Source organism: Octopus bimaculoides, chromosome 24 (assembly GCF_001194135.2).
Source record: "Octopus bimaculoides isolate UCB-OBI-ISO-001 chromosome 24, ASM119413v2, whole genome shotgun sequence".
In the NCBI taxonomy this organism is placed as follows: Eukaryota; Metazoa; Mollusca; class Cephalopoda; order Octopoda; family Octopodidae; genus Octopus; species Octopus bimaculoides.
The window spans coordinates 21,953,428-21,967,224 of NC_069004.1; the positions used below are offsets into that span (position 1 = coordinate 21,953,428).

At 38.6% G+C, this 13,797-nt stretch overlaps 2 protein-coding genes across 3 annotated transcripts in view; one reads left to right on the forward strand and one right to left on the reverse strand.

Annotated features, from left to right (window-relative positions):
* Positions 1 to 4,592, reverse strand: part of LOC106880225 (LYR motif-containing protein 4-like) — a 21,257-nt gene extending 16,665 nt beyond the window's left edge. Inside the window, exon 1 of the mRNA XM_014930089.2 lies at positions 4,441 to 4,592. Within this exon, the coding sequence (XP_014785575.1) occupies positions 4,441 to 4,523 (83 nt within the window). The 5' untranslated portion in view covers positions 4,524 to 4,592. The remainder of the gene's footprint in view (positions 1 to 4,440) is intronic.
* Positions 4,531 to 13,797, forward strand: part of LOC106880224 (phenylalanine--tRNA ligase, mitochondrial) — a 26,396-nt gene continuing 17,129 nt past the window's right edge. Inside the window, exons 1-3 of one of the 2 annotated variants that reach the window (XM_014930087.2) lie at positions 4,531 to 4,621; positions 10,099 to 10,663; positions 12,099 to 12,249. In XM_014930087.2, coding sequence (XP_014785573.1) covers positions 4,620 to 4,621; positions 10,099 to 10,663; positions 12,099 to 12,249 — 718 coding nt within the window. In that variant the 5' untranslated portion in view covers positions 4,531 to 4,619. Of the gene's footprint in view, positions 4,622 to 5,154; positions 5,279 to 10,098; positions 10,664 to 12,098; positions 12,250 to 13,797 lie in introns of those variants that run through there. The other variant, XM_014930086.2, reaches the window with a different exon arrangement.

A 13,797-nucleotide genomic window follows, 5' to 3' on the forward strand; every position in this document is an offset into this window, starting at 1 on the left:
TATATATATATATATATATATATATCATCATCATCGTTTAACGTCCGCTTTCCATGCTAGCATGGGTTGGACGATTTGACTGAGGACTGGTGAAACCAGATGGCTACACCAGGCTCCAATCTGATTTGGCAGAGTTTCTACAGCTGGATGCCCTTCCTAACGCCAACCACTCAGAGAGTGTAGTGGGTGCTTTTACGTGCCACCGGCACGAAGGCCAGTCAGGCGGTATATATATATATGTACACACACACACACATGAAGGTCACAGAGAGGGTCATAGCCCAACTAATTAGGGAGAGAGTCAGTCTAGATGAGATGCAGTTTGAGTTCATACCAGGGAAAAGCACCACTGATGCTATATTTCTGGTGAGACAGCTGCAGGAGAAATACCTAGCCAAAGATAACCCTCTGTACCTGGCTTTTGTTGACATGGAGAAAGCCTTCGACAGGGTCCACCGATCCCTTATCTGGTGGTCAATAAGGAAACTAGGGATAGAATGGTTCTGCGCAAGCCATGTACAGGGATGCTGTCAGTAAGGTGAGGGTTGGCAGTGAAGAATTCCGAGTAAGGATCCACCAAGGATTAGTCCTCACACCCCTCCTATTCATCGTAGTCCTCCAGGCAACAACAGAGGAATTCAAGACAGGATGTCCCTGGGAGCTCCTCTATGCTGATGACCTTGCTATAATTGTTGAGTCACTATCAGAACTAGAGGAAAAGTTTCAGGTGTGGAAGCAAGGATCAGAATTGGAGGGCCTTAGAGTCGACCTAGCTAAAACCAGAGTAGTAATAAGTAGGAAGGTAGACAAAACACAAACCCCTTCAGGTAGATGGCCCTGCTCGACCTGTAGAAAAGGCATAGGTAGAAACTACATAAGACGTACCCAGTGTAAGCTATGGACTCATAAGAGGTGCAGCAATATCAAAGGGAGGCTAACTGGGAAGATAGTTTTTGTATGTGGCAGATGCTCAGAGAACATCTTCCGTCACATTCCATGGAGAAAAACTAGAAGTAGTTGATAACTTCTGTTACCTAGGGGACCAAGTCAGTAGCAGGGGTGTAAGCTTGCAAGGAATGAACCCAGTATGCTCCTCTGGATGTGTAATGTCAGTGTGCATACACAACAGAGTGTAAGCAGCCTGAGAGAAAAGTTGGATTTAAGAAGCATCAGATGTGGTGAGCAAGAGAGATGACTGCCCTGGTATGGTTATGTGTTGCGAATGAATGAGGACAGCTGTGTCAAAAAGTGTCACACCCTAGCAGTTGAGGGAATCTATGGAAGAGGTAGACTCAAAACCTGGGATGAGGTGGTGAAGCATGACCCTCGAATATTAGGCCTTACCGAGGCAATGACTAGCAACTGGGACCTTTAGAGATATGCTGTGCTTGAGAAGACCCAACAAGCCAAGTGAGACCATAGCCCGTGGCCTATGCCAGTGGGTGTAACCAGTTCACTTATGAGTACCCCTCATTCATTGGACAATGAACTTTGCTTGTGAAGATCTATTGAAGCAAGTGTAAACAAATCAAAATCACTGAAGTGGCTGATGACAGTACCACCTGATAGGCACTCGTGCCAGTGGAATGTTATAAGCACATCCGAGCATGATCGTTGCTGTGGTTGGCATTAGGAAGGGCATCCAGCTGTAGAAACTCTGCCAGATAAGATTGGATCCTGGTGCAGCCATCTGGCGAGAAAGATATGCCATAATATACATCTGGAAGATCCTGGAGTGACTTGTCCCAAACTTTGGCATTGAGAGTTACACAAATACTAAAACAGGGCGCCACTGCATAGTGCCAAGGACTCCAAATTTGCCATCAAGATGTAGGACAAGATACTGCAACAGCCTGGTCTTCAGAGGTCCACAGCTCTTCAGTATCCTCCTGAAGGAGACTTGCATGGGGTGGATGTAGGTGTCTTCAAAATGAAACTGGACCTCTTACTGTTAACTGTCCCAGATGAACCAATTTAACAGCAGGAGATGCAGATGAGGGCAGCGGCATGAAATTCCCTCATGCACCAAATGTCAATTTCTAAAAAGAATTAGTGAAGTAAAATTATGTAGCAACACCAAATGGCAGTGCCACAGCTCATGAGCTGAAACTAGATCAAATCAAATCAAATGATACCTATACATACACACATATATACACAAAACCGTTATGAGTATATACATATAAATATGTATGAGGCAGTTGCGTGCGTGCGTTTGTGATACATAATAACTGTAGGGGTAAGAATTTCATATATTGATTTGAATATTTTTTTTTCCCACGAGAGTTCCAGACCACAGTTATGAACTCATTTGCATACAGCCAATCAGAGCTATCAAACTAATTTATGAGCGTATAACAAGTGATGGGCGATAAGATAAGGTCATTTGGGTAAGGAATGACCATACTTCTTTTCTCTTTTAATAATGCATATGTTCTTGTTCTTGTTTCAACCATGGCTGCCTGAGTATTTTTCTCCTGTTGTTGTTTACTTTCTAAAACAATAAGGGGAGAGGGTTGCTAGCACATCACTCTCTACCCATATTTTCCCCCATCCATATCTTTACCATATGGGGCCCTAACAAAATCCAATAATAAATATAGATGCAAATCTATCTAATTACTTGTCTCCTTCTAAAATGAGGCATAACTTGGCGACACCACCATTCTTCGTCTCGAGTATATTTATTTGGTAGAGTGTATTTGTTAACTTGACAAGGTCACGGTGAGCTCTGACTGGTTGTATGCAAATGAGTGCATTACTGGGGTCCGGAACTCTCGTGGGGAAAAGAAATTTCGCGGCCGGCTGCATCTAGGTCATGACCTTTGCTGGCATGTTCTATTTTTAACCCTTGTAGATAGTTAAGGTGCCCCAGATTCAAGGTACCTTGGTATTGTAACCAGTTAATTCGAAAACGCCTTTTGAAATTCATTTCCATTAATACTTTATATTACTGCAAGCAGTTTGATCATATAGAAAGGGTGCCCTTCGATATTTTGAATACTGCAGATAAAAAACATCTGACAATGGGAGGACCAATGTAATGGCACGAACGAACAAGGGATGTCATAAAGCAGCTTGTTTTAACCCTCTAAAGTTAAGATGCAGAAGTTAAAACAAATTAGTTTTCAGTTTCGCTTGTCGAAGTATCAGTTTTCGTTTCCTTAAAAATATCTGAATAAATGGAATTTATATATTTTTGTTAATTCATTTCTTAAATGTCACATTATCACTGTTCTAATTATATACCAAATACATACATGTCAGTGTGTGTGTGTTTGTGTTTCTCCACAGCTAGACATACGGTGTTGGTTTGTTTACGTATCAGCAACTTGGAGATTCAACAACAGAGGCCGATAAAATAAGTATCTGACTTTAAAAAATAAGTACTGGGAGTCGATCTGTTTGACTAAAAACCCTTTCAAAGCGGTGCCCCTGCATGGCCACAACCCAATGACTGAAACAAGTAAAAGATTTTTTAAAAAATTTAATTATTTATTTTTTTAAAAGATAAGATAGTTGATAATAGCTCGATCAGAGAGAAAGAGAGGCTGTGTGACCTCATGTCACAGTAAAAACTCCTTGTTATATATTGGAGATGGCCAGCATCGCCTAAACTTGACTTGTTTTTCAAGTTTCGTCCGTCTCAGCTCTGAGTTAAAATACTGCAGGATGCAGGGATCGATACATTAAGTGCCAGTACTACGATCGATCCTTCCCTTCTAATGTTGGTCTTAACAAAAGAAATGATTATTACTGATAGAAATAACAGGCTCTCATTGGAAATTAAAATTTCGCAAGAACATAGATATTTAAAAGACTGGATGTTTTATATATTCAGAATAGGCAAGTGACACAAACTTATTTATATCAAATAAATGGTACAAGCGCCAATGATTCTCCGAGGATGCCTCCACGTTTTTACTCCACTTTCCAGAATTGGTAGTCAAAGCTCCCTCAGAGCATAACCCCTAGTCTTGAAAGCTGTATAAGGTTCTACTTATATAAAAAAGCGGTGTAGTTAAAGCAGGAACACTTTTGATTATAGATCTGCATGACCAGGACAAATCTGGGGGTTAAATAACCACTACAACAAGAAACCTAATTAATTAAGTAATTACGTAAGAACACATGTAAACTATTTCGAGCAAAACAGATGCTGCATAGATTTAAGTAATTTATTTCTGATAATTATATATTAGAAGCGGAATTAATAACCGAAGGTAATTAGATTACAATAAAAATAGCTTTGGCAATAAATATTTATTAAAGACTCAAGTAACTTTCAATCAAAATAAACAGTCACACTGTTGATATCAAAGCATGCTTTCGTTCTCAGGATAGTTTAGTTAAATACTTATTCTAATTAACTAAAATAGAAGTTTTCCTAATTTCCTGTAAATGTGTATGTGCTTGTCTACTAATTGAATGTTCACTTACCGAAAGTTATATGTTTTAAACTTTTGAGATTCCCTCAACATTTTCTTATACAACGTGAGAACGCGTGTCCTCGTTGCAGACATTCTGGTCTGTTATCACAGGAAGTGGTGCTGCCTTTGGTGCTCACCACGCGACTGGCGTGCGGCGTGTTTATATAATACGTGTGTATATGTGTGTGTATGTAAGTATATATATTTACAAACACATGTTTATATATATGTATTTAATCCCTTTATAGGTAAGAATACCGTATTTGTGTATGTGTATATATATATATATATATATATATATATATATATATATAAATGTGTGTATATATACATATATATATATACACACGCACACGTGTGTGTATGCTAATACAGTAGTGAGATCTGAAAGGTCGTGGTAAATGCAGTTGTTTAACTTCTAGCATCGACAAAGCTTGTATAGAAAACACAAAGAAGACGATAATTGATCAGTACAGCTAATTAGGCAATTGTCGTTTATTAATCAATGTATTGATACACTTCGTCCCATATCGAAATTAGAAATTCCAGTTAGGGAGAGGTTGTAAACAACGTATTGGTTTTTATTTCGGAATAATAACAATTTCTTTTTCTCAAAATCCACAGTTCATTTATTATTATTAAAAAAATTAGAAAACAGAAAGTTTTCAAAAAAAAAAAACCCAGCATGAAATTAAAATTAATTTGTACAGCAACGTTCTTCTGAGTACCTGTTCCGTTGTTTACTGACCCAAACACTCCGCCGTTTTCACTATTTAACTCGATAACTGTTTGTATATATTTGTCCGCTGATTAGTTTGGTAAATTGTCAGGATGGTTGTAATGCATAGGTAAGATTTGCTCTTATTTGAAAAATATATATAATATTAATATTGTCCAACCAGTGTCAACTCTGTCTTTCACTGTTTCGGGATCGCTAGCCCCTGGATGCTTTAAAGGAGCTGTTTGGGTAGCGAACCACGAAACGGGGTTGGAATTCCAGTCGAGTACTGGCATCATCTCAAATTTTAGTCTTGTATCTCAGTTAGAAATAATCCACTGGTTCCCAACCCTTTTATCGAAATGAGTTTTCCCACGGACCCCTTTTAATATGCTTATCCTTATATATGAAATTTTGAATTTAGTTCACGCACCGTTAGTACTACCTTTGCGGACCCCTGGTTGAGAACCACTGAAATAATCGATTATAGCAATAATAATAATTACAATTATTCTCATAAAACAGAAGGATGGAATAAACGGATGGAACGACGAAATGCTTTGCAGACGAAATGCTTTACAACCCCTTTACGTTCCAGTTAAAATCCGCCAAGGTCGACTCTACGCAAGTGTGCCCCATTGATTTTGTTTGCACATAACCTTCTGAAAAATGGATATTTTTTTGCGTAATTTTCTACAAATACGTTTCAGATGGTGTGGATAACGATTATATTGAAATTTGTTGTTCAAATCTCTTCAGATCTGGATAAGAGGAGTTTCGAATAACTTACACGCTTCGACTTCGTTTCCTCTTACATTATGATGATAAAGATTACAATTACGTTGAAAAGAAACATTAAAAAAAAACTTTCCCTTTGGACCATTCCACCCTTTCCTTTTTGGAATTTGTTTATTGTTTTTTTTTTTTAAATAAAATTTTCCAGGCCTACAGCATACCAAAAAGCCATACCAACAAATTCACGTCTGATAATTTTTGTTTTCAAATTATACCGGTTTCTCTGGAAAATTTCATTTCATTAAAAAAAATACCCATTTAACAAATTCCGGAAGAGAAAGGTGAGAAAGGAACTTCAAAAGTTTTTTTTATTTTCAGCATAATTGTAAAATTGAAATCTACATCATTAAAACGCTCGAGGAAAAGTCGAGGTTCGTGAAATATTGCCCTCCACCCAGTTGTTGTGTTTATTTTTACTTTATAACCTGATGTACAATGTCTGAAAGGTTTTTGTAGAAAGTTTCAATAAAAAATACTTATTTACTGTAAGTTATGAGGAGACCAAGTCGAGTGGTGCACGCCTATGTTATATCGACGTTGGTTATTCCGCATCACTCCTTAAAAAGCACAGGGCCGGATTATCGGTGGCATATATGTCAATACAATGGGTTGAATTGTGAGCAGGTGACAATTCAATCAACAACTATGTGATGGAGCGTGCAGTGTAAAACCGTAGACAATAGTCTTAATAAAATGTAGGCTGGACTGGTTTCTTGTAGCTCTTCTTCCAGTTCATGTGAGTCTTGGTAATCATCATCATCATCAGCATTATCATTTAACCCTTTTGATACTAACCCTCCCTAGACTCTTTGACATAAATTTATTGTTTTAAAGTGGTCTCAATTATAATCTTTTAAAATTTTATGCTAATTTGTTCCAGACGCCATCTTAATAATGAGAAAGCTATTTTACTAAATTCTTTATTATATTAAAAATTTATTGACACAATGGCAGCATATGTTAACAGAAATATGGTAACAAAAGGATTAACATCCATTTTCCATGCTGGCATGGGTTGGATGGTTTGACAGGAACTTGCATGCCAGAAGGCTATGCCAGACCCCAGTCATCTGTTTTAGCCTGGTTTCTATAGTTGGACACCCTTCCTAACGCCAATCATTTTACAGAATGTACTGGATGCTTTTTTCATGGTGCTGGAACACTGCTTTTCTGTGTGGTGCAGGCATGAGTTTGCTTTTTATGTGACTCCAGCATGGGTGCTCCTAACGTGTTGTGCTTTCTACATGGCACCAGTACAGGTGCTTTATATGTGGCACTGGCATGGGTACTTTTACATGGCACTGGTACAGGCGCCGTTTACATGGTATCAGTATGGGTGTTATTTATGTGGCACCAGCACCTACAGGTTCACCAAATGACTTGCAAGACAAAGACGTCTCAGCTGAGAGAGGGAGAGGTACTGAAATAAGTGGCTATGTGTCGGGTGAGAAGTTGGATTATGATAGAGGGTCAGGGGTAGCTTTCTTACTGCAGAGGAGATACTTGGCTACTCCTGTAGGACAAGGAAGAAGAGAGAAACTGGAGAGAGAGAAGGAAGGATAGAGACAGTCAGAGTCTGAGAGAGAAGTCTTACGCAAAGGGAACAATTGAGGGAGATTATAAGTAGCATAGAGGGGACAGAGGAGATATCTAGAGATAGCAAGTGATGTTGAGAGTTACTGGAAGAGTCTGTAGTGGGTGGTGGGAGTTTTGAGGAGATGGTTGTGGGTGAGTTTTGCCAGAGAACAGAGTTATGCATGTGTGTAGGGGAAAAGTAGTTATGGCCATATAGCACGTCTCTATGTATAGATGGCCCCGATTTTACTTAGCTTAACATGTCTTCTCAAGCTCAGCAAATTGCTAGAAGTCTTGATCCCTTGTCATCTCAGTGGCTTTAAATATCTGAAGATCCTTTCTCACCACTTCGTCCCAAATCTTCCTGAGTCTACCTCTTCAACAGGTTTTCTGTGCAATTAGAAATTGGCACTTCTTTATGCAGCTCTCCTCCTCTATATGCATCACATGACTACATCAGCACAGTCTCCTCTCTTGCTCACTATATTTAATGCCTTTTATACCCAATTTTTCTCTTAAGTCATTTACACTCTGCTGTACATGCGCTCTGACATTACTCATCTGGCAGAGTATGCTGGCTTCATTTCTTTCAAGTCTTTGCATGTCCTCTGTAGTCACAACCCATATTTCACTGCCATATAGCATAGATGTTTGTACACAGGCATCATACAATCTACCTTTCACTCTGAGGGAGAGGCCCTTTGTTATCAACAAGGTAACAGCTCTCTGAAAGGTAATAGCTCTCTGAATTTTGCCCAGCCTATTCTTATTCTAACAATTACGCTCTCAGAGTTTCCTCCTTCACTGCTAACTTGGTCACCTAGGTAATGAAAACTATCTACTACTTCTAAGGATCCCAATGGATATTTGAGTTAGCCTATTTTCTGTACATCCCTAGTGTTTATTGTACCTGCACATCTGCCAAACCTAAAGACAAATAATATCAAACAATGACAACATAGAGTAGTGAGTGCTCTCTTTTCATCTGCTAGATGAGCCATGATGAAATGCACCATGTACATTCTGTAAAAAGGTTGACAAATGAGCAGAGACAGCAAAGGGTTGAGGGGATCTATTGGTCTTGTCAAGGACATGACAACATCTCTTGTGCTAATGCAACAATCAAATGCATCCAGTACACTCTAAATTGTGGTTAATATTTGAAAGGGCATGTCTAGCATCACTGTTCCAAAAATGGAAGTGAGACCTGGTCTTCTGACTTGTGTAGGAGTGCAGTAACACCAAATAAGAATTGATTTGGATCTTGGCAAACTGTCCCATCCATACCATCATAGAAAGTAAGTGTAAAATGATGATGGTGTTGATAATGAAGAAAGAAAAGGTGAAGTTGATTTAAGTTGGACCTGAACTCACAAGAAGTAGCATAACCCACCATTGTTAAAATAAACAAGCTTTTCCTGATGAACTGAACTTCTCTGTTGTACATAATTACAATTAAGTGTGCTCTGTAAAATTACTGCCTGTAATTGAACCTTATAACAGAGAAAGCTATCGCTAAAAAAAGCTGATAAGAGTACTAGCATTAAATTGCACGAGACAGCTGTGCTGGGTGCTCTACGAAACACACATCATCCACTCCAAATGGCTCTATCCATTTAGTTTAGTTCAGTATTGTAAGCAGAAGAGTTAAAGCTGCTCCCCCTGATGAAGACAACTGGCCTGCAAGAGTCTTGTGCTGGTACTATGTAAAAAGCACCCATGTCAGTGCCATGGAAAAGTGCGATAGCTTTCTCTGTTACAAGGTTTAATTGCAGGCAGTAATTTTACAGCGCACACTTAACTGTAATTATGTTCAACAGAGAAGTTCGGTTCATCAGGAAAAGCTTGTTTATTTTAGCAATGATGGGTTATGCCACATCATGTGAGTTCAGGTTCCCCCTTAAATTAATTTTACCTTTTCTTTCTTCATTATCAACACCATCATCGTTCTTCAGGAAAACCACACTGTAATATGAATGTCTTCTAACATTATTTATACTAGCAGAAGAACCACCCTGCAAACAGTGAGACTGGACAAATGCCACAAAGCATTATATCCAAAATGCCATCTATTTATGAAAAAAATAAAGGGAGACAGTATACCAGACAAAATGCCTTGTAGTATTTGTTCTGGTTTTTTACAATCTGATTTCTAAGTTAGTTTTTACTTTCATCCTTCCAGGTTCAGTAAAATATAAGTACCAGCAAGTACTAGGGTTCATTTAATTGATTACTTCTTCACAAATTTGTGACTGTAACTTTGTTTGAAATTATTATTTACTGTATATAAGGTGATGAGCTGGCAGAATCATTAGCACATTGGACATAACAGTATTTCATCCATCTCTACCTTCTGAGTTCAAATTTCACTAAGTTTGACCTTCCCTTTTTTCCTTTCAGGGTTGATAAAATAAGTACCAGCTGAGCACTTACCCTCCCCTCCCCTTAAATTGTTGGCTTTATGTTAAAATTTGAAATCTTTATTTATTCTATATTGCTTGACTTTATTACACACATTGTGTGTTGGAAACCGTTTTTAAAAAGCTTAATTCCAAAAATATTTGCTTTTTCTCATTTCAGGTATTCACTATATTTATTTCACTGGCGTTCGAAATGTTCTTTGTCACGACGATTCACAAGTTCATGTGTATTTAACAGTAAGCAACATACAGACAATAAATCCATTACCATCTTGGATAAGCATTATCCCAGAGATTCAGTAACTAACGTTAGTGAAAGTATAGTTTCAAAAATTGGAGAGAACCTTCACAACAAGAAACACCACCCACTTAACTTAATTCGTCAGCAAATACAGTCATTTATATACAGCTATTTTAGAAACTCACGAGGTAACCCTCTATTTTCAATCTATGACAACCTTAGTCCTGTGGTCACCACATGGCAAAATTTTGACAGTCTTTTGGTTCCTACTGACCATGTGAGCCGAAAAGTCAGTGACAGTTACTATATTAATTCCAACTTGATGCTCAGAGCCCACACATCAGCCCATCAGAGTGATCTTATACGATCTGGATTGGATGCGTTTCTAGTGATCGGTGATGTTTATCGCCGTGATTCTATCGACCAATCTCATTTTCCAGTGTTTCATCAAATTGAAGGAGTTCGACTCTTTACACAACACACGGTAAGTAGAAGGTTTCTTCAGAGATTTTAGGTCCTCCTCTGCTGCTCAGCACATTATGCAGCAAGTTTCCTCCATTAGGTTTGAGTCAGTTGCTACTCTTGCATGTCCATTCCATGTAATGTTGACTGTCTTCAGGTCATCTTGAAATGTCTACTTCCGAGGGATCTAGCCTGCTCCTTTTATGCTTGCTGACAAGCTGTATCCAAGTCAAAGTAGTTTTCAAGTGCCATTGACTGGCTAGACTGAGAATGTTGCTAGCCTGGTGGAATTGGCACTCTGCTACAATCTCTTGCAGTGCTTATAACCTTCCTCTTCTTAGAATCTTCTCAGGTGTGACACTGTGCCACCAGTTGACCCTTAGGATCTTTCTGAGTCACCTTTGATGGAATACATTTAGTATTTTTACCTGTCCTTACTGCCCTTTCAAGTCTCACTTTGTGGGCTAAGAAGATTTTTTTAATCATTTGAGCCAAAATATCATCATCATCATCATTGTTTTAATTTTCATCCTCTCCACATCCTTTGCTCCTCCTCTACTCTTCACTCTTTCTCCTTCCACCCTCCTCCTCTTCCCCCATCCTCATCATTGTTGCCATTGTCAACATCATCATCTTAATCTTTATTGTCAACATAGGTGCAGGCGTGGCTGTGTGGTAAGAAGTTTGCTTCCTAACTACATGGTTCAGGGTTCAGTCCCACTGTTGGGCAAGTAACTTCTGTTATAGCTTTGGGCCAACCAAAGACTTGTGAGTGGATTTGGTAGTTGGAAACTGAAAGAAGCCTGTTGCATTTGTTTATGTATATATATGTATGTGTGTCTGTGTTTGTTCCCCACCACTGCCTGACAACTGGTGTTGGTGTGTTTATGTCCCTGTGGTTTGGTAAAAGAGACTGATAGAATATATGCCAGGCTTAAAAAAGAAAAAAAAAGAAATAAGCCCTGGGGTTAACTCATTCAGCTAAAAGTTCTTCAAGTTGGTGTCCCAGCATGGCCACAGTTTAATGACTGAAAGCAAGTAACAGATAAAAGGTAAAAGGTAATCTCTCACCATCAAATGTACACTTGCTGTTCTGCCTCTATGTATATCATAGACACACAGAACAGAGTAAACAAAAGAGCTTCTATATAGCCACATAATCTGCTAAAAATAACAGCCAAATTTCTTTCAAACTGCACTCTACTGGCTTTAAAAAAGAGCAAGGACACATTGGATAATGTAATCCTAGGTAGACATTACCTAAGAAAGTCAGGGTGACTCTAACTAGAATGCCTTTGATCATAGAGTTACGCATTCAGGGTTGTCCTGAAACTAAGCAATATAAGTAGTTGATGCAGACACACCTGGCATATGTGTGTGTGTGTTGGAATACAATAACTTTTATATCTCTTTCCAGTGTTTATTTAACATTGTATGTCCTCTTATGTTTGTTCCAGTTGTATCAGAATGACAACAACCAGTGTCTCTTTGAGGAAGGGGAAAGATTGGATGACAAACAAGCCTATCACAGAAGGGAAATGGTCAAACTAATAGAAGAAGACTTGAAAACTTGCTTGCTAAACTTAGCAATCCATTTATTTGGTACCAGTAAGTAGGTTTTATAATACATATGAAAGTATATTTCAATCAAAGCAAAAAAAAACTTCAATGAACCCCCTTTCATTAAAATTTCAGGCCTTGTACCTGTATTAAAAACAACTATTATCATTAAAGTGGTTGGTGTTAGGAAGGGCATTCAACTTAAAAACCATGCCAAAGTAAATATTGGAGCTTGATACAGTCTTTGGACACATCGGTTCCTATCAACCTAGCAGAATCATTAGTATACCAGACAAAATGCTTAGTGGCATTTTATCTACCTCTACGTTCTGGGCACAAATTCCACTGAGGTTGACTTTGCCTTTCATTCTTTTGGGGTTGATGAAATAAGAACCAGTTAAGCCCTAGCTTTGATGTAATTGACTAGCTCCTTCCCCACCAAGATTTCAGGCCTTGTGCCTATAATAGAAAAGATTATTATTATTATAGTTTGTATATTTCACTTCTCAGATCTCTAAATTTCATTTGTTCTGGCTAATTCTGTAAGAGTGTATGACAAACTTTCTCAAAGGTCTTACAGGATCTCTTTCTACAATACTTAACACCCATGTACTAATCTGAAGATCTTTGCTGTTCTCAGTAAAGCAGTTTATTGAGCATGTTCTTCTGCCATGTCAATTCTAATTTCTCCATTAAATTTCTCAAACTTTGTTCTTAATGCTGATAGTGCTCCTGCCAATTACTAGTATGACAGTTACATGCCCCTACAACTATTATTATTATTATTGAATGAGAGAGCAATGCATGCCATTAAAGTGACACTGGGGTAAAATATACGAAGCCCAGTATACCCATCATGATTATCCGTCTGATAAGGGGACACCAGGCACATGCATCACAACCATATGGTGATCTCATATCAAGAGTAAACAGTGCATGACCTTGCAGGTGGGGCCCAGTTAGAATTTTCTTCAGGTTGAGTAGCCCATTCTGCCCAAAAGGTCCCTGAATAAGGGTTGTTTAAAGATGTTAAATGAAACACCCATGTTTCCACGGGTGAATTATCCCAACCCCAAATAATTCCTCTCAACACATAGCTATGATGCTTCCCCACTACTTTTGCTCGTGATCAGAGATGCACATATCGTCAGCCACCAAGAGACATGCTCAACTGGTTATGGTCAAACAACTGACGAGCAAATCTGTAGTATTGAGCAGAATATTTACTGCAGCCCATCTTTTATACCAAGACAAAACGATGTCCATGATAATACTTCCAATCAGTTAAGAGCAGAATCCATGAGGGCCAGTGTCTGGGACTGCATCAGGGCATTTATTATTATTATTATTACTAGCTGACCCTGTGTCAAAAAATGATGGCTAATTGTAGTATTTTATATATCATCATCATCATTATCATCATCGTTTAACGTCCGCTTTCCATGCTAGCATGGGTTGGACGATTTGACTGAGGACTGGTGAAACCGGATGGCAACACCAGGCTCCAGTCTGATTTGGCAGAGTTTCTACAGCTGGATGCCCTTCCTAACGCCAACCACTCAGAGAGTGTAGTGGGTGCTTTTACGTGTCACCCGC